General features: G+C 57.2%; 2 protein-coding genes across 3 annotated transcripts in view; both read left to right on the forward strand.

The window, feature by feature from the left end:
* Positions 1-4,044, forward strand: part of CFAP251 (cilia and flagella associated protein 251) — a 37,194-nt gene extending 33,150 nt beyond the window's left edge. Inside the window, exons 19-21 of the mRNA XM_040986854.1 lie at positions 2,353-2,581; positions 2,963-3,064; positions 3,900-4,044. Coding sequence (XP_040842788.1) covers positions 2,353-2,581; positions 2,963-3,064; positions 3,900-4,000 — 432 coding nt within the window. The 3' untranslated portion in view covers positions 4,001-4,044. The remainder of the gene's footprint in view (positions 1-2,352; positions 2,582-2,962; positions 3,065-3,899) is intronic.
* A 6,731-nt stretch (positions 4,045-10,775) lies between these two features.
* BCL7A (BAF chromatin remodeling complex subunit BCL7A) lies at positions 10,776-27,294 on the forward strand. Of its 2 annotated transcripts, XM_040986887.1 has the most exons (7): positions 10,776-10,969; positions 15,515-15,596; positions 17,883-17,979; positions 20,491-20,661; positions 23,743-23,910; positions 25,092-25,114; positions 26,666-27,294. In XM_040986887.1, exons 1-7 carry the CDS (start codon positions 10,878-10,880, stop codon positions 26,735-26,737), a joined length of 705 nt encoding a protein of 234 aa, XP_040842821.1. In that variant the 5' UTR covers positions 10,776-10,877; the 3' UTR covers positions 26,738-27,294. The 2 variants fall into 2 exon arrangements, with proteins under 2 accessions (XP_040842821.1, XP_040842822.1); XM_040986888.1 differs by lacking the exon at positions 25,092-25,114 and having other exon boundaries at positions 10,854-10,969; positions 23,743-23,861.
* The last annotated feature ends 580 nt before the right edge of the window (positions 27,295-27,874 follow it).

Raw genomic sequence — 27,874 nt, forward strand, 5'->3', positions numbered from 1 at the left:
TCTTCTCTCTTTCTGCTTTTTTTTTTTTTTACCTTTTTTTTTTTTTTGCTTTTAATTTAAAAATATATATATTTATTTATTTGAAAGAGTTACAGAGAGTTAGAGAGATGGAGAGGTCTTTTATTTGTTGGTTCGCTCCCAAAGTGGCTGTAATGGCAAGGACTGAAGCTTGGAGCTGGAAACTTCCTCCACAGCTCCTACATGTGCAGCAGAGGCCTGAGCCCTTGGGCCGTCTTCCACCGCTTTTTCCAGGTCATCAGCAGGAAACTGGATAGGAAGAGGAGCAGCCAGGACACAAAACGGCACCTGTGCAGGATGGCAGCATTGCAGCTGGGCTGTACGATGCTGTCCCAACTCTGCTTCTCACATGGGAAAAGCTTTTCATTGGGAAAAAAAAATGAAAAAGGAGTCAGGAGTCCAGCATAGCCTGTCTGCAGAGTGTTTTAAAGTTTTGGACTCAGGAAGCCAGCATCCAGCAGTTTGCATTTTACGCAGGTGGAGTGAAAAACCCTTGCATTCTGTCTGCTTTGAAGCTAAGTAGCCAAAGTCTGGAGGTGGACCAGTTACAGCGCAGTGAGCCGGTAGGTTGTAATTCAGCAGCTGACAACTTGAGAGCAGCTTTTCCAAATGATCTTCCAGAAGTGTCTTTAGAGTGAGGGCGTGTTAGGAGTGTACAGAGGGAAAGTGAAGTTATGTTTTAAAGAGACAAGCAACTAGTGAAAACTGGGCCGTTCAGGTGCTGGTTCTGTGGGCGAGGAACATACAGAGAGACTCGGAGGGGCACCGCACCCGAGGGACTGCCTCCCTTAGTGGGTGATGGCTGCTTCTTTAGAAAACAAGCACAAAACAGAACACAAACCTTCCATTTCACCAATCCTGGGGCAGGTGCGTGGTATAGCAGGCGAGACCCCAATCAGGATGGCCACACCCCCTACCTGAGTACCTGCATTTGAACCCCAGCCCCACTTCCCACCCTTGAGCACCTGGGAAGCAGCAGGTAGGTGATGGCTCAAGCACTTGAGAAACCCAGATGGAATTTCTGGCTACAACTTGGCCCAGCAGGAGTGTTGAGGGCGTTTGGGGAGTGAACCAGCAGATATATAAGAACTATTATTATAATAATTATATAATAATAATTATTATTATTATTATAGAGTGGAGCCAATGCTATGACATTTAGCAGGTTGAGTTTCTGTGCTGCCAGCATCCAATATAGGTCCTGATTTTTGTCCTGACTGCTCTGCTTCCAATCCAGCTCCCTGCTTATGGCTTGAGATAGCAGCAGAGAATGGCCCAAGCCCCTGGGACCCTGCGCCCATATGATGGACCCAGAGGAAGCTCCTGGCTTCAGATCAGTCCAGCTCTGTCTATTGAAACCATCTGGGGAGTGAGCCAGCAGATGCGAAATCTCTCTCTCTTTCTCCCCAAAACGCTGCCTTTCAATTAAAAATAAAATATGAATTTTAAAAATATTTATTATTTGTTTTTATTGGTAAGCAGATTTACAGAGAGGAAGAGATACAGAGAGAAAGATTTTCCATCTACTGATTCATTCCCCAAGTGGCCACAATGGCCAGAGTTAAGTCAATCCAAAGCCAGGATCCAGGAGCTTCCTCCAGGTCTCTCACACAGGTTCAGGGGCCTAAGGCTCTGGGCCATCCTCGACTGCTTTCCCAAGCCACAAGCAGGGAGCCGGATGGGTAGTGGAGCAGCCAGGACATGAACCGGCACCCATATGGGATCCTGGCGCGTTTAAGGCAAGGACTTTAGCCATTAGGCTACCATGCCAGGCCCAGATTGTGTCTTTAGAATAAAACTGAAAGGTGTTTCACAAAGCAAGAGAGTGGTGGCTACATCCTTGGTGAAGGCAGTACAATGAAACGGGCTCCAGGGCCGGCCCTGGACAAATGCTGCACTGTGTCAGGGGTGCCGTAATGAGGGGCCACCAACCCCTGGCGGCTCAGGCCACAGAGCCTGTTCTCCCAGGAATCCAGTCTGGCTCTCAGCAGGGCTGCGCTTCCTCCCCTCTAGCTGTGGACAGTGGCCGCCACTCAGAGCTGCTCAGCGGCCACTTCCTCCCTGCAGGTCCCTGTCCCCTCCTTGTAAGGACAACAGTCTTGGTGAGATGAAGGCCCATTTGGCTTGGCTGTGGCCTCATGCCAATGGCCTCTGCCCCTGTGTGCTCCAAGGTCCCGGGACTTGAACCTGTCTGTCCTGGAAGGTGTAATGACCCCCTGACAGCATGCTCTGAGCTGGGTGGGTGTGCTCCTTTGTCTTGTAACACCCTCATTTTGAGAAGCCTGTGTGTCATTTCTTTTTGAGGAGCTTTTTATTTTTAAATGTCTCCCCTAGATTGCCAATATGTTTAATGAAATCAAATTCAGCGAATACGTAAACACTGGGAAGATAATTGACAAAATCAACTTGCCAGATTTCCTCAAAGTTTACCTCAATCACAAGCCGCCTTTCGGTAACACCATGAGCGGCATCCGACAGACCTTTGAGGTTCTCGGCTTCACCAATTCCAAAGGACAAAAGGCTATTCGAAGAGAGGACTTCCTGAAACTACTTCAGACTAAAGGTAATGCATGCGCACTCCCGCAGGACACACAGGAGCATCTGCTGATGCCCCCAGCATTCCCAGGGGCAGGGCGGTTTGGGGAGACGTCCGCTCTGGTTCCCTAGAACCCCACAGGGCCGCTCGCCTGCTCCTAGACTGGAGAGTGCGTCTGAGGACTAAGTCTGCCAATCGACCATGGCCAATGTTTCTGTCTGCCCACTTTCCCCCGTTATTTTCAGGGGGCATTCTCTCTGGGGGCCATTCTCATCCATGTCCAGCTGGAGCTCTAGACCACACCTGGCTCCAAAGCACAGCGGGAGACAAGAGTCCCTCAAGACCCCAGAGGAGAGCCCCAAGCTAAGCCCCAGCACTAAGTGCCGTCTTTGTCCCTGATGGGCCCAGGTGAGCACATGACCAAGGAGGAGATGCTGGACTGCTTCGCCACACTGTTTGGCCTGAATCCTGAGGGCTGGGGATCCGAACCGGCCGCCATCTCCTTCAAAGGTACCATGTGGACATGAGTGTGTTTACAGCCCTGACAGCACCAGCCATTCTCCATGAGGCTGCTCACGCAGAGGCAGCTACTGCAAACAGTAGACCAAGACCCAAGGGCTGTTCCTCCCTTAGCTCCTGGCCTCATCTCTCCCCTCGTTTTACTGGCTAAGTGGGTGGACGTTGGCCAGCAGGAGAGAGGATCCGTCTTGGTACAGCTGTGTCCTGGCAGCTCCAGGAGAGCGGTAAGAGTGAAGCATCCGGCCACCAGGGCCTGCAAGTATTTAAACAGCACCTGGCTCCGCTTCCTGCCCTTGCCTGGCGACTGTCCCTCCCCTTCCTCCTGGAGTGCCCTGGGCTGGAAGCAAAGGCTGCCTCTGCAAGCCCCGGGGTGGGACGATCCCAGCGGTCCTCTGTGTCTACCTGAAATGCAAAATGTCCCCTGACGAGGCCACCACTAGCCTCCCTCCTCCCTCACCACTCCACGTCGGAGCAAGCCAAGTCCCTGGTCGCAGCTCACTCTGGACACCCGTGCCCAAGGGGTAGTTTTCAGCCTGTGCCCGTAGCTCCTTCGCCCTGTGTTCCCAGCATCTCAGGATGTGGCCCTGCCGGCAGTGCTCCGCTGTGATCTAGGGGTCCTGAGAAACAGCAAGATCACAGCCCTGTGGTGTGGCCAGGGCTCCGTTCGGAGAGGCGAGACAATTCTTACTGCTTGCTCCCGAGGGTTCGCAACAGATGCAAGCTACCCATTTTCGTCCAGTGTGCTGTGCTGGCACCTCTGGAAGGCACATCCGTGTTAGAGACCCAGTCATTTGCCTTTCTTTTTTTTTTTTTTTTGCTTGACTAGGTTCAGAAATTTGCCTCGAAGAGGAACTTCCAGAAGAAATCACTGCAGAAATATTCACAACTGAAATTCTTGGCTTGGCCATTTCTGAAGACTCTGAGTAAAGTGGTCAGTGAAGTTGTAAGAAATGTTGGAAACCCAGAGGCACGCACGCATGTGTGTTTATGTGTGTGTATGTGTGTGTGTGTGTGTGTGTGTTCTGCATTTTCCCACCCGATCCTACTCATCAGGACACTTGAACATTAAAAATGAGTTTTGGTTCAGCAATGGAGTTCACAAAGTTGGACATTCCGTTGTTTCTGAAGTACGGAAGTAGGGGTGGGGCATGAACAGCCAGGCATTGGGTGTCCATGGCAGCCGGAGCCCTGGACGGCCTGGAGGGGGTGTTATGCACAGGGCCTGGGGGCACCTTGCCAACAGCAGACCTTCCTCCTGAAATCCCCCAGACAGGGAGGGGTGCCCTGGGCTCCTGAGGTTCTCTGTGAGTGGAGCTTGGTGTGGCGGTTGGGAAACGCATCGCTGGTCAAGCTTCACACCACAGCAACTGCCAGAGTGAGCAGAAACCGCCAGCCAGCACGTGTTGCACCTGCGCCTTTCCTTGCGTGGCATGCCAGCCCCGGTGGTTGACTGCCTGCCGTCTCAGACTCCACTGGGCTGCAAAACGCACAGGGGGCCCATGTACCTCTTCCACGTGCGTATGTGAGAGACAGAGAGCTCCCATCAGCTGGGGCACTCCCCAAGCACCCACCATACTGGCAGCTGGGCTAGACCAAAGCCAGGATTGCAAAATCCAACCCGCATCTCCCAGAGCCATCATCTGCTGCCTTCTCAGGTGGGTGGTAGCAGGGAGCTGGGTCAGAAGCAGAGCTTGGGCCGGACCCCAACACCCAGGAGAGGCTATGAACCCAACGCTCGTATCAGGGTCTGGTATGGGAGGTGGTATTCCCCAGCAGGTCTGTCCTGAGCACTCCCACCCAAAGCAGGTCCCCTGCTACCCACCCAAAGGACCAGCGTTTGAGGGATGCTCCCCAGCCTTTCTACATCCTGCTTGACGCAGTCACAGCTGTTCACCCACACATAAGGCCTCCCTGCTGGGCAGGGTCCAGGGTGAGACGTGGTCTATTGACAGTCCCAGAACACCCAGGAACACAGCACAGACTGGCCAGGCTGTGTCGTGGGGCCCCCGGGCTGGCCAGCCTGAGCCCAGGCCCTGCTGAGCTGTGCCACCAGGGCCCTGTAAGCCCAGCTTCCATCCTGTTCTTTCTTGAAAGTACAAAGAGAAGCCGGCTTTACGAACCCAAGCTGGCAGCTGCTCCGGGCTAAGCGCCTCCATCTAAGAAGCAGGTTAAAAAGGTCCAGGGACGTCTGAGGAAATGGGAAAGTCTCAAGTGACTTGTGAATCATTTCAAAATAGAAGTTGGAGTTGGTTATGGCCTGGATGCCAGTCAGGATCTTCCACTGCCTCTGACACAGTGACTGCATCTCCTGGAAGCATGCGCTTGGGCTGTTGGGCAGCTGAGACGTCTCTCTGCTAAGCCAGCGTATATCTTGCAGATACGAACGTAACACACCTGGCCAGGTGTCTCTGTACAGGGAAGGTCATGACCTACAAGACCAAGAGACTAACAGAAAACACCAGGAAGGATATTGGTGGGAGCATCAAGTCCAGTCCAAGGGCGCTGTCCCACAGGGCAGGCCTTCGGCGTCCCTGTTAAGGTGCCGCTGGTCACCACACCTGCACTCCATCTTGCTCTGTCTCCGGGCACCAGCTTCCCACTGCCGCGGAACCTGTAGGCAGCAGGTAACAGTCCTTGCCACCCATCGGGGACATGTGGACAGAGTCTCTGGCTTTGGAAAACATGTTGAGGAAGCTCTGTGAAACTGCCTTTCCAACTCTCCTACAAATCCAAACCAACTCCAAGATAAAGGATTTTTCGCCATGAAGTCTACACCGCCCTACAAAGTCAGGCCAAGCTTGGACTGTTCCGGCAACCCACCCTTGTGCCTGCCGGATCCCCAGCAGGCGTCACTGAGGGTCAGCGCCAGGGCCCCTCCCTGCTTCTTCACCCACACTGCTGCCCCAGGCCTCTGCCACGTTACAAGAGGAAGCCAGTGAGATGAGTCCGTCTCCGCAAGCTGCAGCTACCCCAGGCGGGTTGTTCTGGGCTGGAGCGTGTTCTGTAGGGGTGTGGCCAGCAGTGCCCCTGCAGGCAGCTGTTCCCACGTCGCCTGTAATAAATAGATTGAGGGCCAGGAGTCAAGGGCAGGGCACCACCCTGCTCGTGTGTCATGAAACCACTGCTGCTAGCTTAGCTCATAGAGCGCTGAGATGGGAGAGACAAGGAGGCTGGTTGCAGAGGCCCCCTTGAGGGCTGCAGACTCCTGCCACGGGATAGTGGCCGGTCCCAAGTGCATGGGCGGCAACCCTGAGCCTTAGGCTGGTAATGAGGAGGTGGTCTTCAGTGCCTAGTAGAGGGCCCTAAGGCCTGGGCAGAGCACAGTCACGCTGGCACTGCTTCGTCCATGGGAGCCTGAAACAGCTGGCAGTGCTGTGGCGCAGAGGGGCAAAGGTCAGAGCCAGTTACCCTCCCCCCCCCCAGTACCACCACCAGGGCTGAGCCACTGTCCACCTTCCCACCTTTGGGCTCTTGCTGAACCCAGGTGGCAAAAGAGTTGGGGACTTGCTTTGGAAGGCAAGTTCAGGAGCTGCCTTCTTGAACGGGTCACACAACAGGACTGCAAAGTCATCTAGGAAGTCACCCCTAGCCAATAGCCAGTGTGTGTGCTCTGGAGCAGGCCCTCAGCAGAGAGCTGACACATGTGCTGTGAGCGATGGCCGCTGCCTCCTGGCCTCCTTTACAACAGCACCAGGATGGGCTTCGCTCACTCTGCACCCAGTGACAGTGCTGCAAGCCTGGCCCTGGTCCAGGAGCACTGTGCAGCAAGGGAAGAGTTGTAGTCCAAAGAGTTGCCGGGCCTGCCTCCCAACTCTGAGGAGCCGGTGCTTGGCTCCAGGCAACTGGAAGTGTGGAAGCTGGAGGCTGTGACCATTCTTCCGTTACACTTGGAGCCTGCTGTGGGGCAGGCCGTGCCCAGGAAGACCAGAAGCCACTGAAAGAGACAGTGGCCACAGGGTGCCACATTCCCCAGGGATTTTAAGCCCTCAAATCCACCTCTCCGATCCCTCCAGGCTTCCCAGGGATTACAACACCTTACTGGAGTCAGTCCACGTTGCCCTTCCTGTTTGCCGTAACATCTCCCCCTGTATCATGTGGCTGCAGGTGCAGGAAGCAACCGGACAGCAGGTTCAGGGGTTGCCAGAGGCAGGGAGCCGGAGGGGGAGAGTGACTCCTTGTTGGGTTCAGGATTTGTTTACCTGTCTTTCTCTCCCTCTTTTTCTTTTTCTTTCTTTCTTTCTCTCTTTCTCTCTTTCTTTCTTTCTTCCTTCCTTCCTTCCTCCCTCCCTCCCTCCCTCTCTTTCTCTCTTTCTTTCTCTCTCTCTCTCTTCTTATTTTTATTTTTATTGGAAAGTTGTCACATTTTTACAGCGAGAAAGAGAAAGATCTTCCATCTGTGGGTTCACTCCCCAAATGGCCATTGCTGAGCCAATCCAAAGCCAGGAGCTTCTTCTGGGTCTCCCCCACAGGTGCAGGGTACCAAGGCTTGGGCTGACCTCTACTGCTTTCCCAGGCCACAAGCAGGGAACTAGGTAGGAAGCAGAGCAGCCGGGACATGAACTGGTGCTCATATGGAATCCTAACACTTGTGAGGCAAGGACTTTAGCCACTAGGATATCATACCAGGCCCCAAGGGTTTATTTCCTATGTGATGAAAAATGTTCCGGGCCCAGCTCGGTGACCTAACAGCTAAAGTCCTCACTTTGAAAGCGCCAGGATCTCATATGGGCTCTGGTTCTAATCCCGGCAGCTCCGTTTCCCATCCAGCTCCCTGCTTGTGGCCTGGGAAAGCAATTGAGAATGGCCCAAAGCCTTGGGACCCTGTACCCACATGGGAGACCTGGAGGAAGTTCCTGACTTCGGATCGGTTCAGCACTGGCCGTTGTAGTCACTTGGGGAGTGAGTCATCAGACAGAAAATCTTTCTCTCTCTGTCTCCTCCTCTCTGTATGTCTGACTTTCCAATAAAAATAAATAAATCTTAAAAATAAAAGAAAGAAAATGTTTCAAAGTTGATTGTGGTGATGGTTACACGACTGAATACCCTGAAAGCCACGGCATTATAAACTTTAGAAAGGTGAGTTTTATGATGCGTGAATTATGGAAGCTTTTTTTTTTAAAAGAAATCAGCTAGCTAACCTGTCCACCCATGATCAAGGCTAGCACCGAGGGCCGGGGCCGAGCCGCCTGGCTTGAGAGAAAGAGGCCCTCTTTAACTCCTGAGTCCATCGGCTGCCTTCACCCTTGAAGCCTCCCAGAGATCAAGGCGGGGGCTCTGGGTTCCTGCCCCACCCATTGGGGCTTCTGCAGCCTCCACAGGTTGTATTATTCAATGTTGGGAGGGTGGGTGGGTTGCAAGAGCCCCCCTGTGTAGGACCTTCAGATCTCAGAGTGTCTTATGGCTCTTGCCTGCTCCTCTGCTGTGGTTCACTCCCCAGGTGCTGCATTGACCAGACTGAAGTCGCGTGGCAGGAACTCAGTCCCTTAGTGGGTGCAGGAACCTCCTGCCTCTTGAGGTGCCCTTTGGCAGGAGGCTGGAACCAGGACCCAGAACCTGCAGGAATCCCAGCCGGCATTGGAATGGGAAGGTCAAATGCCCAGCCCTAACTCAGTCTCTGTGGGGTGTGCACAGTGGTTAAGTCACTACGTGGCACGCTCACATCCCACACTGGAGTGCCTGGAGGCAGAGACAGATAGCACAGATGAGGCTGAAGCCAGGAGCCGGGAACTCGGGTCTTCCTCAGGGGTGGCAGAGACCCACTACTTGAGCCAGCACCTGCTGCCTTCAAGGAAGTGCAGTCACAGAGCGCTAGACGTGGAAGCTGAGCTGGGACCTGAGCCAGGCATTCTGGTAACAGGACATGGGGCGTCCCAAACCCTGGGGCAAACACCCACCCCTGCCTAGGGAAAAGCAGTTGGAAACACAGCAGAAGCCACTGTATGTTCACAACATGGTAAGGAATTAGCAGGTCAAGATGAAAGGGACAAGGCTGCAAGAAAGTGCAGTGAGGATAGCCTTTTGGCCCTACAGATTAGCGTCAGTCCTGGCACATTTGAACTTGACTGAGAGTCGTCGTCGTTGTAGCTCAGGAGGCTAAAACAGCCAGGGCCATCCTGAGCTCAGCGGGTAGGTATCTGTTGGTTGGTGATGGCAGCTCTGGGTGGGCTTGGGAGAGGTGGGTCCTGGTATGTGCGGCATTTGCCAATCTCCATGGGGTCAGTGCCCTCCATGGATGATGTCAAACTCACAAAGGGGAGTCTCAGAACCCAGAGTGGGGAGACGTGAACCTGCCAGCCAGCTGCTATGCATCTAGGACTCGAAGGACAATGAGTGAACCAGTTGTGCAACCCTCCCCACCCCCGGGGAGGTGGTCAGGAACTGAAGCCCTGGACTTGGGGGAGGATTGCCTTGGGTGACGGTGTTTGTGTGTGTGTGTGTGTGTGTGTGTGTGTGTGTGTGTAGAAACAGGTGCCAATCACCTCTGAGGGAAGACCATGGGTTTTCTCCTCATGGATACATTGTAAAATGCAATTTATCTAGTGAAGAGAAGGAGGCAGATACAAGGAAACATAGACACATTAAGCAAGAATGGTTTTTTTTTTCCTTTTGTATGATTTATTTATTCTAACATTATATAGAGAAAGACTCTCCCATCCACTGGTTCACTCCCTGGAGGGAGTTACAGGCTCCTGGCTCCTCTGTGACCATCTGGGAGAGAACCAGTGGGTGGAAGAGCTCTGGGTAATTCTGCCTTTCAAATAAATATTTTAAAGGAGGAAATTCTAGTTTTTCATACTGTTGCATATGTGTCTACAACCCTGAATATCCCGAGACTCAGTTTCCTCAAATGCCAAGCAACTGATGTGGGCTCCATACCGGTTTTCCTCCTGACCACTCTGGGGCCACTTGGTCTCGGCATCCACGCACGCAGACGTGACCCCACAGCTGCTGTCTCACGGACCACAGCACTGTGTTGTTCCAGCTGGAGCGCAAACGGCGCTCGAAGTCCTCCTTGGAAGGTGGGACGGGCTGGTTCCTACCTGGCTGTGGTCACCGGTGCAGCTGGCCCGGGCCTGGTCCTGACCGCTAGGAGGGCGTGGGGCTGAGTCGTGGTCCATCGTCTGGTTACACCAGGGCCACTTCTCCCCGAGGGAAAGGACGAACCTTTCCACCAAGCCTCTTTTCCAAAGGACGCAGCGCAGGGAGGCTCGAGCCGAGGCCGCGCGCTGGACCAGGCAGCGGCTCCGCAGAGATCCACGCCTCCCAACTCTCAGGCTGGAGCGCCTCGAGAACGGAGTCGCCGCCCGCAACTAGGAGAAGCCGCAAGCCCAGAAGAAATTTGCATTACCGCACCGGTGGCCATGTGCCCGGCCCGGGGCCAGCACCGAATGCACCCGGTCCACCACCACCCGGCCGCCCCTGGGGGTCCTGGCCGACACCTGCGGCCTCCCACCACGCGACCGCGCCACGCCACTCCCCACTCCCGGCGAACCGGGAGGCCTTGGCCGCCGCCCGGAGGAAGGTCCGGTGCCTCGGCCGGTGCAAGGCGGCGGCGCCCGGAGGCCCGGCTGCTGGCGGCCCCGCCACACCGCTCCCCCGCTCGGTGCAGCTGCCGCCCGGCGCGTGCGCACTGGCCCCGGCGCGGCCGCGGCGGCTTTGTGTGCGCGCGTGTGTGTGCGCGGGGGCGCGGGTGTGCGAGCGCCGTGTGTGCCGGCGGCCGCGGGCGGGCGCGAGTGGGGCCGCCGCCGAGCGCCAGCAGGACCCGGCGGGCGCGCTCCCCAGTCCCTCCGTCCCCGCCAGAACCATGTCGGGCAGGTCGGTTCGAGCCGAGACCAGGAGCCGGGCCAAAGATGATATCAAGAGGGTCATGGCGGCTATCGAGAAAGTGCGCAAATGGTAAGCCAAGGCGCCCGCTCGCCGCCGCTGCCGCCGGGAGCTCCGGGATCCCCGAGCCGGCGCGGAAAGCCTGCGGGGCCGCCCGGGCCGGCCGCGGGCCCGCGAGTTGGAGAGGGCTGGCGAGCAGGCGCGCGAGCCGGGTCACCTGCGCCCGGCGGCGGGGGCCGCGGCGGCCGCTGCCCAGGTGCGCTCACGCCTGTCGCCCACCTGGCGGCGGCAACCTGGAGACGGAGGGCACCCCGGGGCCGCCCGGGCGGGAAGCCTCCCCGCCGCCTGCGCTCGGCGCCCGGGAGGGGGGCTCGGGCCGGCCCCAGAAGCCATTTCGTTTTGTGCAAGTCACATGAAAGCGGCTTCCCGCGCGCCGGGGCCGCGATGCCGGCGGCGGCGGCGGAGAGAGCGCGAGCTCCATTGTGCAGGCTCCGAGAGGGCCGCCGCCGCCTTCCCCGCGCGCCCTGGCCCGTGCCGGGCCTCCAGCCGCGCCGCCCGCCCAGGGCCCCTGCGCCCTCGAGTCTGCCGAGTTTGCGGAGCGCCAGTCGTTTAAATTTAGCGCTTCGGGCTCCCTGGAGCGAGGGCGGCAGGATGGGGGGCGAACACCCGGCGCTCGTGGCGGCTTGGGGCCGGGGAACCGCGCGCGGGCCGCGTCCGCCGCTGCCGGCCCCGGGGCTGGCTTCTGCTCGGCCGAGGGAGCCGTTGTTTTGTTCTCTGCACGGGGCACGGCGGGCTTCGCTGCGGGCCGTGCGTGCTCCCCGGGCTCGGATTCAGTCCGGCTCAGTCTGGCCCATTTGTCACGGTCGCGATCGCTTGCTTTCCCGGCCTCGCGGGGGTTGGGGGTGTGGGGTGTCCTCCTCACGCGGCCCCAGGGCCAGGCCCCGGGCGACAGCACGCGGCGAGGCTAGGTTGGACTTGTTAGAAACTCCCAGCTCCCCGATTGCGACTTTATTATTATTATTTTCCCACGGCTTCACCAGGATCGGGGAGAGGAGCAGCTGTGCCGTGGTCCCCTAGTGTCAGTGCCACAAGTCTGGAGGCTGGGCCAGGCCCCTCCCCGGAGTGTGGGCTGCTCCTGTTTGGGGGGTGCTGCTTCTGAAGTAAGCTTGGGCTCTGCAGCCTAGAGGGGTGAGCCTGAGGGTGTCCCAAGTTCACCATCCTCTCTCTGAGCGTGACCCAACAAAAAAGCGAGAATGAAATAATAAAGCCCACGTGCTCGCAGGGAAGGGCTACCCGCAGATGGGTGGGCTTGACTGCGTGGGCGGGGGGACACAAAGGATTTTCAGAGCCGGGAGTAGAGAGAGGGTGGGTTCCAAAGTTGGGGTCCATGGGGAGCACCCCAAGAAAGGTGGGAGGAGTTGTTCTGCTCCCCTGTCGCTGTGCTTAGGCCGGGCATTAGGAAGGGGTCCTGTGGCCGGGCCTCCCTGCTCAGGGAGGCGTGGCACGGCCGCCTGCCCAGTCCCCAGTTGGGCAGTGACTCCTGTACCCTGACAGCTGCGCTCAGGCTGCCAGCTGCTCCACCCCGCCAGCTAGCCAGCTGGGCAGATGGAGAAGGGTGGGGGCTTGTCTCCCAACAGGCAGGCTTCCCTGTTGCCCAGCCCACCGCCAAGGGCCATCCTGGCCTGGGGAGGGGGCGGCTCCCTTTGGTGTTTTGGATAACAACTCCTCCCCTCCCCCAGCCGCTCCCAGACCTCTGCTGTGACCTTGAGTAAACCAGTGGGGCTTATCCAATCAACCAGCAACAAGTCTGTTGCTTCCCCTGGGGTTCTGGGGACCCATGAGACCCCCAGCCTTGCTTGCACCTGGCACCTGGCACAGGGCCCTGCAGTACTTGATAAGTGGTGTCTTAATATGAGGTGCACTAGGGAGAATTTTGGCACCCCCCTCCACCTTCTCTTTTGCTGTGATTTTTACTTATTTGAAAGGCAGCAAAACAGAAAGAGATTGACAAAGTTTTTCCAACCTGGGGTTCACTCCCTAGTGCCTGGGCCAAAGCCGGGGCCAGGTCTCCCGCAGGATTCCCAAGTAGTTGAGCCATCATCTTCTCCCCAGGATGTGTTGGCAGGAAGCAGGATGGGAAGCCGAGCCGAGCTTGAGCCCTGGCTCCGCAGTGGGGGGTGCCTGTGACCTCCCTTGGCACCCAGTGTAGACCCACTTTTTCCTCCGACAAGCCAGGCTGGACTGAGTTGGCCACGATGCCCTTGAAAGGGGCCACAGTGTGTGCCCTGTAGCCTTGAGGTTGTTTATTAATGCTCTGGCTGCTAGCCATGCCTTGCCATGGCTGGGCCCTGGAATTACCGATTTCATAGCAGATGGAAATTAAAGGCACTTGGGTAGGTGGGAATTCACCATAAATGGTACACTAGTCTTTAGAGAAAAAAGCGCCTGTGTGTGTGTGTGTGTGTGTGTATATATTAGTATGAGTGTGTCCCCTACAGTGTTTGAGACATACTTTTTTTTAAAGATTTATTTTTATTATTTTTTTTATTGGTAAGGTGGATATACAGAGAGGAGAGACAGAGAGGAAGATCTTCCGTCCGATGATTCACTCCCTAAGTGAGCGCAACGGCCAATGCTATGTCGATCCGAAGCCAGGAACCTCTTCCGGGTCTCCCATGCGGGTGCAGGGTCCCAAAGCTTTGGGCCATCCTCGACTGCTTTCCCGGGCCACAGGCAGGGAGCTGGAAGGGAAGTGGGGCTGCCGGGATAGAACCGGCGCCCATATGGGATCCCGGGGGTGCAAGGCGAGGACCTTAACCACTTGGGCCACCATGCCGGGCCCGAGACATACTTTAAAAAAAAAAAAATTGTTATTTTTATTTGAAAGGCAGAGTTTAGTTGCATAGAGATTTTCCATCCACTGGTTCACTTCCCAGATGGCCGCAATGGCCGAAGCTGAGCTAATCGGGAGCCAGGAGCTTCAGTGCCTTGAGTCCAGAAGCTCAAGGCATTGTGCCTCCCTCTGCTTTCCCAGGCGCATTAGCAGGGAGCTGAATTGGAAGTGGAGCAGCCAGGACTTAAACGGTGCCTGGTATACTAGTACCTCCAGTGGAGGCTCAGCATGCTACACCACAGCACCAGTTTCTGGGCTGTACTTGTACTGAGAAAAAGATCTGTTTATCTGAAATCTGAGTTTGAAGAAGTGTTCTGTGTCCTAATGAGGGGCATGGCAGTCCGTGGTGTAGGGGTTGTTTTTCCTTAGCCTGAGGGACACTGTCCCTATGAGAAGCCAGCCATCAGCTCTGACATCACTACCTGGAATCTTAGGCTTGGGCTGGTGGCCAGAAGGTGGCTGAGCAACAGACAGGGTGTTGAGCCCCTTGTTGGACAAGGAGACCAGGGACAGGAGGAGAGGAGGGGGCATCTCAGAAGGGAGATGAAGGCGTCAGCTGGGAAGGACGCTGGGCTGCTATCCCAGTATTCCTCAGTGACGTGTTGGGATGGAGGGAGGCCTGTCCCAGGGGTGCCTTCCTGTGAGTCCTATGCAGCTTCAATGGATGATTGGTCCTGGTTAGGAGAGAGCTGGCCTCCAGCTGCTGCTGGCCGGTGAGTGCAGGGGCCTCTGTTACTCTCTCTTTTTTTTTTTTAATTGAAAAGATTTACAGAAAGGAGAGACAGAAAATGATCTTCCGTTGGCTAATTCACTTCCGTAGTGGCCACACAGCAAGACGCGAGCCAATACGAAGCCAGGAACCTGGAGCTTCTTCCGGGTCTCCCACACAGGTGCAGGGTTCCAGGGCTTTGGGCCATCCTCGACTGCTTTCCCAGGCCACAGGCAGGGAGCCAGATGGGAAGTAAAGCATCCAGGACACAAACTGGCACCCATATGGGATTCTGATGCATGCAAGGCGAGGACTTTAGCCATGAGGCGGTCAAGCTGGGCCAGCTTCTTTTCTTGAGTGTCCATTTGTTGATCTTCATTTATGTGAAAGGTAGAGTGACAGAGAGGAACGATGAGAGCCGAGAGTTGCCTTTGATCCGCTGGTTCACTCCCCGGATGCACACCACAGCCAGGACTGGCCAGGTAGAAGCCAGAAATCGGCAAAGGCAGGCTGATGGTGCTGAAAATAAAAGGCAGTTGGGATGCTGACTCCCACCACACAGGGTACCTTCCCACTCAAGTGGGCTGTGGTGCAGTAGGATTCGGGGTCTTCCTTTGCACAGCCCCTGGGGCAAGGTGGGCCCAGCGTGTCCTTGGGGAGGCCCCTTTGGCTGTGTGGGGAGGCTACTCTGTGCTGTCCCTGAGGGTACAGGTGATCGGGCATGGGTGGCAAGGCACTAGCTCCGTGTGGATCTGACCCAAGTCCCAGGACCTTCCTCATGGCATTCTCTCCCTGCCCTAGCCGCCATCACACGTGTCCTTCCCATGGCAGCCCACAGATGCTGAACTGGGGCCTGGACACCTCCCCAAGTGCATGGGGTTAACACCAAGCTCCACACCCTCTCCTGGGTGACGCTGACACTAAGCAGCTACAGGGCCTGTGGCCTGTTCTGGCCGTGGGGTGACTAGGGGCCTGCCTTGGAAGCTCCTCCAGTATCGGGCTCTTCATCCCACAGGGAGAAGAAGTGGGTGACTGTTGGTGACACATCGCTGCGGATCTACAAGTGGGTCCCCGTGACGGAGCCGAAGGTGGATGAGGTGAGTATTTGGGGCTGGCCCTGGGGGAGGGGGTGGAGTGAGGGCCAGGTGCTGCCTCCTGCCTGGGGTCCTGCGGTCCCCTTGGGAAAGGTGGCTGGACTGTGTGTGTCTGGCCCTTGTAGAGGTGGGGCCTCCCCTTGGTGTGGCATCTACTGCCAGTGGGGGCCGGCAGTCAAAGCTCATCTCGCTGTTTCTCGTCCGCAGTGTGTGGGTTCAGACAGGGGTAGCCGCTTCCCCAGAGCTGCACAGCTTCAGGGAGACATACTGTAGTGTCAGGCGGTGCAGGTCCAGTGGGCCCATCCTGACCATGGCCACTAGAGGGCGCTGTGCTGTCCCTTGGCATAGAGGCTTGGTGCCCTCAAGCCTGCGCCCTGCGGAGACCACTGGTCAGCCCCTCTGATTGCCAGTGCAGAGCGTTTTGGGTGATTGCGGATTTCCAGGAGCGAGCAGTTAGCCCATGCATACCTTTTACACCCAGCTCACATCCTGGCTCCACCTTCCTGTAATGTAGACCTTGGGAGGCAGTGGCTTCCAGCCACGGGGAAGACTCGCGTTGGTTCCTGGTGGCAGGCGTTGAAGAAGTGAGCCAGGAGAGGAGGGCTCTTTGCCCCTTGGTCTCTCTGCTTCTCAAGTACATGAGGCTGAGCTTACAGGTCCCACCCAACTGGGGATCTTCCGAGGCCAGGCTGCAGACCTGTGCAGGTGGCACACAGGTAGCCTATTAGGTGATGTTGGCGCCATCTTTGCTTTAGAACATTTCCTTTCTTCAAGAAGGCAAATTGTGACAAAGTGCAGGTTTTCCTTTCAAAACAGTTTTTAAAAATTTCCTGATACGAAAGAGTATGTCATGTCAGAGCGAGCAAGTTCACAAGCTCTCAGAGCGGGGTGTCCACACGCTCCCTGCACACACGCGGTCAGAGCGGGCGTGTCCACACGCTCCCTGCACACACGCGGTCAGAGTGGGCATGTCCATGCGCTCCCTGCACGCATATTATCAGTGTGGTTGTGTTCACATTCGTCTCTGCCATCAGCCACCACCAGCCGCAATTCCATATCCCCCTGAGTGTCCCGTCTTATGGATCCAGGTGCTGCGCCATCCCTGTTCCTCTGTGCTCGTGTTCCTGTGGTTCTGTCTGCCTCTTGTCCACATGTAGCTGCCTCACTCTGGTCTGGAGCAGACCTGGTGCCCACTGTTGTTCGCACCCATCCAGGCATGTGCATCCTTGTCTTGCCCTCAGGCTTGCACCCGGGTGTTCTGGCCCTGCAGATCGCTCCACATGTCTGTGCAAAGTGTGCAATCCTGTGGATGGCTGAGTCCCATCTCGGTAACCAAATGGACCTGGACCGAAGGGTTTTTGTTTTTTTTTTTTTTTTAAGATTTATTTTATTTTTATCGCAAAGTCAAAAGTATAGAGAGAGAAAGAGACAGAGAGGAAGAGAGGAAGATCTTCTGTCTGATGATTCACACCCCAAATGACTGCAACAGCTGGTGCTGTGCCACTCTGAAGCCAGGAGCCAGGAGCTTCTTTTGGGTTTCCCATGTGGCTGCTGGGTCCTAAGGCTTTGGGCTGTCCTTGACTGCTTTCCCAGGCCACAGGCAGGGAGCTGGATGGGAAGTGGGGCAGCTGGGATTAGAACTGGCACCCATATGGGATCCCTGTGCGTTCAAGGAGAGGACTTTAGCCACTAGGCCACCGCACTGGGCCCGGACTGAAGCTTTTTTGACAAGCTATCTGCCCACAGTGAAGCTGTTTCAAAGGGGATTCTATGATTCCTGTCCTAGGGTATTCACCTGTACTCCTGGCTGCTCCCTGGAGCTTCTCCTTAACGCCTTTTCCATTTGGGTTCCTGAAGCCAGCTACTTACTCTTGGAAAAAGACCATCCTTCCCCTGCCCCCCAGTGTGTCGGGAGATGCTGGGCAGATGGAAATGGATGACTGCCTCTTCCATGGCTCACCCGGCATCACCTCACCCCTGCTCCAGGTGGACGGCGACCCACGCTCTCCCCAGAGGAGGAGGAGGCCGTTCCCATTGGCCAGGGCTGGCCACGGGATTCGTACACAACAGGCAGGATTATCTCCTGGGGTGCCTGAACTGGGTGGGCCCCAGGGCCCTCCCCACTGAGTAGGCATGGTCTACCATGCTCTCATGGCCAGATGTGGGCCCAGGAGAGCCCTCCGATGGCTGTTGGTAGGACAAAGCCTTCACACCCCGCTCCAGGGCCTCGTGTCCCCAGCATGCACAGGCAGCTCATTGACTCAGCTGCTGCTCCATTTTCCACTGCAGAAAAACAAGAATAAGAAAAAAGGCAAAGACGAGAAATGCGGCTCAGAGGTCACCACGCCCGAGAACAGTGCCTCGCCGGGGATGATGGACATGCACGGTGAGCTCCCTGCGGCCCAGGTCCCTGTCGCTGCAGCGGCTCCGTTCACATTCCAGGCTGGCCGCAGGAAGACCGAGCAGCACCAGGAGGCCACTGTGCCACAGGGGCAGGCGTGGGGAGGAGAGCCAGCATGCCCCAGCCGGGAAGCACCAAGAGCACAGACACGCTGAGGGTGCTGCTGCGGCCCATGTGTCCAGGGACCTGGGGGGCGATCTTCTCTCTGTCCTGCCTTGGCCCCATCCCCTGGCTCTCCTTTGGCTTTGGGGAAGCTCCCAGACGGCGGGACCCTGGGACCTGTGGCCGGTCACCCTCCCAGTGCTGTCTCACTGTAGGAGGCTGGCAGCTGCTTCCCACCGGTTGATCAGCTGGCCACTGTTTGCTGGCGCCCTAAACTTCTTCCCCTCACTTCTCATGCGGGAGCAGAAGCTCCCAGCATCCTGCATGTGGCTCCGTGGAGCCCACAGCTGCAGGCATCCAGAGTACCCAGCTCAGATCCATACAGGACAGGCCCTCCCTCCGGGACCACGCCTGTCCAGCAAAGCCGCCTCAGCAAGGCAGACCCGAGTGGGCTTCCAGGACTGCTAATGCAGGTGTCTGCCATAGGGCTGTGCCGGGACGGTTCAGGTCTGCAGCCTCTGACGGTGCTTTCCCTGGTGGGCAGCCGGACCCTCGGCCTCCCTCACTGCTCTTCTCCTTGCCTGTGTGGTCCACAGGGACAAGCACTTAATGCCCCTACCTTCTCCATCTCTCTCCCTTGAAAGATTTGAAAGGCAGAGTGTCAGAGAACATAAGAGAGCCAGGCCTTCCACGTTCAACTACCCTAATGATCACGATGACCAGAGCTAGCCAGGCTGAAACCAAAAGCCTGGAGCTTGTTCTGGGTCTCCCGTGGCAGGGAGGGGCCTAAGCACTTGGGCCACCCTTTGCTGCTTTCCCAGGAGCATTAGCGAGGAGCTGGATCAGAAGTAGAGCACCTGGGACTTGAACCAGCACTCCTGTGGGATGTAGGCCCTGCTGGTCACAGCTTAAGCTGCAGTGCCACAGTACTGGTCCCTAAAATGTTTTAATTTTTTACACCCCGGCTCTCCAGGGACTCCTACCTCCGTGTTGTACTCTTGGCCCTCAGAATGGGGATTGATGCTCCCTGCATGTGGTCGTCAGGAGACGCAACCCTGGTGATCTCCAGGGAGCCAGGATACAGGAACAGGGCCATCTGCGGGTGCCAGGCGTCATGTGTGGCCGCCAGCTTGGAATCCCCCAGGCCCCATTTCATAGAGGGAGGAGCTGAGGCCCATGGAAGTGCCCAATCGGCTGAGCTGTCACCTCCTGGCCACTACTGGTGCCAGGGAACCCGCTAGGAGAATTCAGGTCCCCAACCACTAGCTGGGACTTACAGTCAGACTGAAACCACTGCCAGTACCAGGTCGTGGGCACAAGGGCCGTGAACGTCTCCAGTCCCCAGGCAGAGGGACAGATACCCACATTTCATGGTAGAACAGGTGCGGCCAGAACCAAGCTGAGCACACGAGGGCTTGGGACTCCGGGAAAGGAGAGCAGGCCCTGTATCCAGCCTGCTGGGCTGTATGCCTTGGCAGGACCCTGTCTGAGGCTGGGGTCCCCTGGTTCCTGGTTCCCCAGAGGGCTCATTGGAGCTAGTGAACACCACTCCAGATGGAACCCGGGCTGAGCCTCCCTCACACTCCTTGTCTTGTGTAAGGGAGGAATTTAGATCTTGAGGGATTCATTAGGATTGTACACATTTTTTTTTAATGCCTTGGAATTCATAAGAGGCTGGTTTTGTATGAGCAGCACCCCCAGTGGGGTATGTAGCTCAGCTAACCTGTCCAGAGGGCATCCCAGGTGGCTTTTTGGGGTTGCTGTCGGTGCCCAACACGGAGTGGGCGTCCAGGACTGTCAGGCTGTCCAGCTCGTTTGCTCGCTCTCTTCAACACTGCCTTTCAAATACCTAAGTAAGTCTTTAGAGATGCCCTTGCCATGAGCGCCCTGTGTGCTGATCCCTAACTAACTGCCAGCACCCCGTAGGCATGCACCCTCCCAGCTGGCATACCCGGAGCAGGGACCAACGTCCCGCTGGGTTCCAGGTAGCCTGCCCTGCACCTTCCACCACCACCTCTGTCTGTTCCTGTGGGAGACCTGGAGCCATCTGTCCCGGGGACCTGGTCACACCTGCCCTTTCGGTGCCTGCTGTGGGATGGATTCAGGAGGGTCGCCACAGCCTTGCGTGTGATGTTCCCACTGTGGTGCTGTGGGGCTGCAGGACAGCCTGGCCAGACATTCCAGGTGCCCAGGAGTGTTTGAGCACCCACAGTGTCTCACTTGGCCCTGGGGCATCCCTCAGTGAGCCCCCTGGGTGGGGGGACCCAGCCAACTGCCAGGATGCATGGAGTGGGCCCTGGTGGAGTCAGTATGGGAGCCTGAGGGGAGTGTATCCTATGGGATGCCTGGCTGCTGTGTGGGGCCTCACCAGGCAGCTGTCTTCCCCTCGCGCAGACGACAACAGCAACCAGAGCTCGATCGCAGACGCCTCCCCCATCAAGCAGGAGAACAGCGGGAGCTCGAGCCCGGCCCCAGAGCCCAGCTCGGCCGCACCTGGCGACGGCAGCACCGAGGCGCAGGCGGACGAGGCACAGGTGGATGGGAAGGAGCCCCCTGGGGCTGAAGGTAGGACCGGGACCATCTGGGGGAGGTGGGGTTTGTCCAGCTCCCCACTGATGGCCCAGGAGCCTAGGTCCTGCACGTGCTTGGGAAACCCAAAAGAAGCTCCTGACTCCTGGATTCGGATCAGCTTAGCTCACTGTTGCAGCCTTTTGGGGAGTGAACCAGCAGATGGGAGATCTTTCTGTTTCTCCTGTCTCTTTAAATATCTGCCTTCCCAATAGTAATAAACATATATCTTTTTAAAAAAAGGTTTAAGCGGCAGGCGTAAAAAGGGGCCAACACTGCTGTCAGAGGGGTGTACGGCCTGGAGTCGGCACAGGGAATGTGGGGAGAGCAGACCACAGCTTGAGAGGCCTTGCTCGTCTGTGGGGTCGAGGACAGTTCTGTGGGACGGTCACCCCGGAGCCTGCCTGCCGTGGTACCTCAGTGGCTGCCAATGCCAGCTGAGTGCCCCAGTGTGCTCATAGGCGGCCCCAGGCATGGCCGTATGTCCCCACACAGAGCCTCGAGCCATACGCTCCCACAGGAGCTCTGCGTGCTCATCCAAGCGGATGGAGCTGCGACGTCAGGGCTGTGTGGGTCTGCGTGGCCGTGGCCTGGGCTGCTCCTGCAGGGTGGCTGTGGCGGAAAGCAGCTTCCTGCTTGGGTAGGGGTGTGCAGCCTCAGGCCAAAGCGTCCTTGGGGCCTGTCCTGTGTATTGTGGGCTAGTGGGCAGCGTCCGTGGTCACCACCCTCTGGGTGCCAGGGGATCCTCGACGTCCCAGTGGTGACCCCAGTTCGGTTTCTGAGGAATGCCTTCCACTTCTTCTGTACATGCATGCCATGCCCCCCACCCTGTACTGGTGGGAATTGGGGTGACTTCCAGGCCGACGTTGGCTAGCGGAGTGGCCTTCCTGTTGACCTCATTTATGAAATGAGGTGGATGGAAGTTGCATCTCCTCCCCAGATCTCGGCCAGGAAGGGCAGAGGAGGCTGTGTGGATGAAGGGCCTGGGGGCGCTGGGGGCGCTGGGCAGGCATGGGTTGCCCCCAGGTGGCCTTGTTTCTTCCAGGTTTGGGGTCTGCCGTGCTGGGTGAAGCTGGACAGTGCAGTTTTCTTTGGGGTTCCTGCTCCCCTGATTGCTGCTGCATCTTGCTAACTGCCCCGCGTTCTTCCCATGCCCTGTGTGGTCCAAGTGAGGAGCCCCCGGGGGTAGCCTGTGTCTACCTCCCCAGGTGGATGCCCATGGCCTAGCGCCCGCCTGGGACAGGGCGGCTGGGCCACCAGTTATTGACCTTGCTTTGAACTTGTTTACTGCTAAATGAGTTCAGGGAATGACATAATGCCCAAGCTCCCTGGACTAAATTTAGGCCCCAGGAAAATCATTTTCCCTGGGCGAGTTCCAGCTACGTTGCATTCAGAGACATGGCCTCTGCCGAGGCCGCTGTGGGCTTGGGACAGCTCTCCGGGGTTGCTGCTCCGTTAAACAGATTTTTAAGATTTGTTTATTTGAAATGCAGGATGCCAGAGAGATCTTCCATCTGCTGGTTCACTCTCCCCACCATGGTCACAGCAGCCGAGCCTGGGAGTGTGAGGACAGCAGGCAGGAGAGAAGGGTCCCTGCTGAGTCGCCCACATGGTCGGGGCAGGTGTCCACTTGGGTGGGCAGCAGGAAGCTGCGGTCGGCCTGGGCCGGGAGGAGAACTTCATGGCTTGCCCCGTGGGGTTTGCTCCTCCCCCAGGCTCTTGGCTCCCTGCCCTGTAAGCTTCAGGGAAGACTTTAACCGTCACCCCCTCTGACTCCAGCGGCTCCCTCCTTCTGCCCAAGAGGAGCAGGTTGGGGCAGTGGGGAAATCAGGGTCTGAGAAATGACCCAAACAAGTGGATCCGTTTGATAAGTGATTGGGCAATAGAAGGTTTTGGAGATATCTTGCAGGCTCTTGTATGTGTGGAACATTAGAAATGACCCCAAGGGGCTGACTGTGGTGGCGCAGCAGGCTAATTCTTCCTGCTGTGGTGCCAGTTCTAATCCCAGCTGCCCCACTTCCCATCGAGCTGGCTGCTTGTGCCCTGGGAAAGCAGTCAAAGATGGCCCAAAGCCTTGGGACTCTATACCCACACGGGGGAACCAGAAGAGACTCCTGGCTCCTGGCTGTGAATCGGCTGCGGCCCTTGTGGCCAATTGGGGAGTGAACCAGCAGATGGAATATTTTTGTCTCTGTCTCTCCTTTTCTCTGTAAATCTGATGTGACTTCCCATTAAAGTCTTTTAAAGAGAAAAAAATGCCCTGAATTTGCATGTGATCCTGTTTGGGGAGAGGGGCAGTGGTGGTCAGGACATTGATCCAGGGAGATGGACATGGGTTCTGTTAGTGGGGGCTGGGCCAGGAAGACAGGTGGTTTCTACTTTCTATTTTTTCCTTATTTCTATGTGCTGTTACTTTGCTATAACAATCAGAAAAGTCCGCCGGTGTTTAGCAGTGCTGTTCACAGACAAACAGCTCCCAGTCCACCAGAGGGCGCTAGCTGCACACGGCCCACCTCTGTGACTTCCATCTGGGATGTGGAGAGGGTGGGAAGACTCCTGGCTAGTGTGTAGCTTGACTACTTTTTATTCTAAAGATGTGTTTATTGAGGGTGGCACTGTGGCAGAGCAGGTTAAGCCTTTATCTGTGGTCTAGGCATCCCATATGGGTGCTGTTTCATGTCCCGGCTGTTCCACTTCCATCCAGTTCCATACTCATGTGCCTATGGAAGCAGTGCAGGATGGCCTGGGTCCTCGGGCCCCTGAAGCCCTGTGGGAGACCCATTAGGACGTCATCTGGGTCTCCCACATGGGCCGTCTCCTAAGGTCTCCCCGCAGGGAGCTGGGTGGGAAATGGAGCAGCCTATACCCTAACTGGTATTCCTATGGGATGCCAGTGTCACAGGTGGCAGCTTGACTTGCCTCGCAACGCTAGCCTTGCCTGGTTGCTGAAAGTGATGTCAATAGAATACAAGCCCCTGGGCTACAGAGCCACCCTGCTGCAGGTACTTTTTGCCCTGGGCCCACTGGCTTCAAAGCACGTGTGTCTAAAATCAGCTTCTGTTGTCTGCTTTTCCCCAGACGCCTCGGACGAGCAGAATTCCCAGTCTCCGATGGAAAGCACCTTGAGTTCAGAGAAGGCAGACCGGCAGCCCTCCGGGGACTCGGGCCTGGCTGCCGAGGCACTGGCCGCCTCTCAGGTACCTTGCGTGAGGCCTCAGCAGGCGGGCCTGGGGAGCCTCTGGGGTGGTCAGCGGTATGTGGGGTGGGGTCTCGTGGCTCTGGGTTTGTGGTTTTGTTGTTGGACACTCGGATCTCTGAAGCGGGGCCCCGGAGCGTGGTCTGTGTCCTGGCCTGGCTGCTGGGTGGGCACAGGCTCTGCCCTCGGGGGCCTCTAGTGTGGGAGGAAGAGGAGGCCCTTTGCCCCAGCTTCACTTTCTTCACCTTAAAAAAAAATCAGTTTAGGCGCAGCTGTGTTGTGGTGCATCCAGTTAGGCTGTGTGGGCACTGGTGTGTGTCACTACTGCTTTACTTCTAACCCAGCTCCCTGCTAATGTACCTGAGAAAGCAGGGGACGGCCCAAGTGCCTGGGCCCTGCTCCCACATGGGAGACCCAGAAGAAGCTCTGGGCTCCTGGCTTCAGGTTGGCTCTGCTCCAGCCCCTGAGGCCATTTGGGAGGTGAACCAGCAGATGGAAGATCTTTCTCTCTTTCTCTCCTTCTCTCTGTAAATCTGATATGCCTTTCCATTAAAAATAAGCAAGTCTTTTTTAAAAAAAGGAAAGGTTATTTTAAAGGATGGAGTTACAGCGGAGGACAGAGTGAAATACCTTCCATCAGCTGGTTCACTTCCTGAATGGCTGCAAGGAGCAGGAGGAGGCCAGGCCAAAACCAGGAGTCTGGAACTCCATCCCGTCCTCCCAGTCAGTAGCACGGGTCCCGGCACTTGGGCCACTGTCCCCTGGCCTCCCAGGTATACTAGTGGAGAGCTGGATCGGATGCAATGCAGCCAGCACCTCAATATGGGATGTTGGTATCACAGGTGGTACAACACTAGTCCCTCAGGTTTATTTAAGTTATCTGTTTGAAAAGCAGAACAAGACAGAAAGGGCAAGAGATCCTCCACCAACCGATTCCCTGCTCAGGTGGCTGCAGCAGTCAGATCAGGCCAACGCCACGAGCCCAGAGCTCCTCCTGGGTTTCCAGATGACGGGCAAGGACTCTCGTACTCGGGCCACGTCCTGGTGCCTTCCCAGGAGAGTGAGCAGGAAGCTGGAAGGAAGCCGAGCAGCTGGTGCTTGAACCTGCCCTCCATGTGGGATGCTGGTGGACTGAGGCTTAGCCCACCGCACTGTGACGCCTGCCCTAGCTTCCTCGTTTCGCTTTGACTTCACAAAAGCCTGCATTGGGTGGTCCTTGGGGATTCTTCAGCCGAGCCCCTCGGAGTGGTCCGTGCAGATGCAGGACCCCTGGAGTGAAGTAACCAGCCCAGGATCAGAGCTATTCCAGTCCTGGCCCTGAGCTGCCAGCAGCAGCCACATGGGCCTCCCAGCTCTGCAAGGTCCTCATTGAGGATGAGCTGACCCCAGAACCAGGTCTCTCCCCTTGGTCACACCCCCCCCCCTGCACATACCCCAAGAGCTGGGTTTGTGAGCAAGGTGGGTTGAACCCCAGCCCAGCAGACCCAGTGTTTGAATGACACTTTAGACCCGCCCAAGGCCTGGTGTCCCCTCCCCTGTCCCTGTCTGCTGCTGTCCCTGGTGTCCCAGGGACCATCACCTCCCTCCAGCCTTGGCGGCCTGCTCTCTAGGCCTGCCCCCTCTTCTTTCTTTTTTTGAAAGTGAACCATTCACTGGTTCAATCCCCAAGTGGTTGCAACAGCCAGAGATGAGCCAATCCAAAGCCAAGAGCCAGGAGATTCTTCTGGGTCTCCCACACGGGCGCAGGATCCCAAGGCTTTGGGCCGTCCTTGACTGCTTTCCCAGGCCCCAAGTAGGGAGCTGGATGGGAAGTGGAGCATCCAGGACTCACCCTGTCTCCCATGCAGCACCATCGGCAGCATCTTTACTGCCATCTGCTGTGTTGACCAACCCCCCCACCCGCCATCAGCACTGCTTCTGATGGGCTTCCTGCTAACAGACACGCCAGGAGGCAGCAGGGGATGGCTCAGGTACTTGGGTTCTTGCTGTGCCCGCGGAAGTTCTGGATGGGATCCTTGGCACCTGGGCGTTAACCTGCCTCAGCCCTGGCTGATACATCCGGGGTGGAGCCAACAGATGGAAGAGTTTTGTATGTCTCCATCACTTTCCTTCTGGTCATTCTGCCTTTCACATAAATAATAAAGAAAGAGAAAGATCTTCCAGCCTTCCTAATCCTAGCTCCCAGGAACTCAGAAACTGTCCACCAGTAGCCTTCTCCAGGCCTGGCACCTGCTTCATCTCCAGCCTCAGGCCATGCGCAAGCGACCTGGGAGGAGGGCTCCTCCCTGCCCTCCCGGGGCTGACGACGGGGCACAGCCAGGGTACATCAGATGCCCGGCTGGGCCAGGCCAAAGCACAGGCTCCCCAGGCAGGGGCAGCCTAAGCTTCTCAGGCCCCAGGCAGCTGCCAGCCCGAGGAGCTGGTGGGCGGGACCAGAAGGGAGGAGGGGCTGGTCCAGGCAGGAGCCCAGGAAGGACAGAGGATGTCCAGAGGGCGTGGATGTCTCCTGCAGGCAGCAGGGGCTTCAGGGGACAGGGGTCTCTGGGCTGCCTAGGATGGCCAGGGCTGAAGGAATGGACCTGGGTGCCACTTGGCTTGGAGTCCTGGCCTGTGGACATTTGGGAGTGAAACAGACCCCTCCCCGACAGTAACCAAGAGGAAGGGTCAGCACGCCCTAGGGGAGCTCAGAGAGGTTGCCCACGCAGGCATCAAGGGACCGGGTCCTCTTGTGGGCGCAGTCAGACACTTTTCTGCCTCCATCCCTGCCCCGTACACTCACCTGTGCACGCCTCTCCTGTCGCCCAGGATTTGGAGGGCGCTCCACCCTCTAAGAAGGTGAAACTGGAGGTCTCCCAGCAAAACTCTGAAGAGATGTAGGCACCCCGGAAGGCTCCACCCTGTGCCGGGAGGCGCGTCCGCACACCTGCTCCCAGAACAGCGCGGCCACGCGAGCCCCCGCGGGTGCAAACACAACTACTAACGCTCAAGGTTACCAAGTGTAAATCCAAGACAACCCTGACCCGCGTCACTTGGCAGACACCGAGGAACCCTGTGCCGCGGGTCGGACACGCGGGCCTGGCGGGGCCGTCCCTGACAGCTCAGGAGTGACTGCGCAGTCTCGGAAGCCAAGATCACGTTTGTGTTGCTGCTGTGTTGTTTCCCACTTCTCTGTTGAACGAGACGAGCTCTTCGAGGGTGGTACCCATCAGGAAGTCGCTGTTCACTGTTCAATCGATTCCTTCCGCTTTCTTTTTTTGTGCCTTGTGACCTTGAGGTGACCTCTGGCGTGTTTCCTGGTTGTTTTTCGCATCTGCCCTTTACAAAGTGCCCTCTCGGCTAGATGGTTCGGGCACCACGTTGGCCTCTGTCCTCGATGCCCAGGACTCCTTGGGCCACAGAGGGGTAGGGGTGCCCCTGCCCCTCCCCCGCCCAATTTCCAGGTGCAAGGGGCTCAGGGTCACCAGCAGCCTCTGGGGACACAGTCCCCACAAGCTGGCGTCCTCAGGCCCCACTGGGCACTGGACACTGGCCACGCCCTGGCTCCCCTGGGGCCCGTGGATGTGCTGAACCCTTGGACTTTTCCTGGCACTTGACCCCCATCACACCACCTGCATCCCCACTTTGCCTCAGGCCTCCGAAGAGCTGGGTTCCCCTACTGACTGCAGGACGGTCTCCGCAAGATGGTGTTGGGGGCAGCGGTGGCAGGCAGAGCCGGTGCTGAACTTGAACTTTCCCATAGGATGTTGCTTGGATTTCAAATCCATGGTAGCCTGCCACCCTCCGACTCCCCCCCACCAGGCCGCCACAGGCAGGGCTGCAGCTGGTGGAATCCCCACTGGCTTGACAGAAGGCCGTGCACAGCCAGCAGCCGGCGGAGGCTCCTTCCCAGGACACGCGTTGGGCCTTGAAGGCACGGAGGAGTTGGGAAGATTTGCACGCCCTCCAGCCGGGCGGAGACCTGCACCCCATGGGGGTGGACTCTCCTCAGGCGTCCGCTGAGCCGCCCCTCCCCAG

Source organism: Ochotona curzoniae, unplaced genomic scaffold (genome assembly GCF_017591425.1).
Source record: "Ochotona curzoniae isolate NIBS_2020 unplaced genomic scaffold, NIBS_Ocur_1.0 contig_46, whole genome shotgun sequence".
Classification (NCBI taxonomy): Eukaryota; Metazoa; Chordata; class Mammalia; order Lagomorpha; family Ochotonidae; genus Ochotona; species Ochotona curzoniae.

Excerpts from the sequence above, each read along its gene's own strand:
- BCL7A (XM_040986887.1), top strand. The coding sequence starts at position 10,878 with ATGTCGGGCAGGTCGGTTCGAGCCGAGACCAGGAGCCGGGCCAAAGAT. Across the intron at positions 17,980-20,490 it reads GGGGATGATGGACATGCACG|ACGACAACAGCAACCAGAGC; the intron begins GTGAGCTCCCTG and ends CCCCTCGCGCAG. Across the intron at positions 25,115-26,665 it reads AGCCCCTCGGAGTGGTCCGT|GATTTGGAGGGCGCTCCACC; the intron begins GCAGATGCAGGA and ends CCTGTCGCCCAG.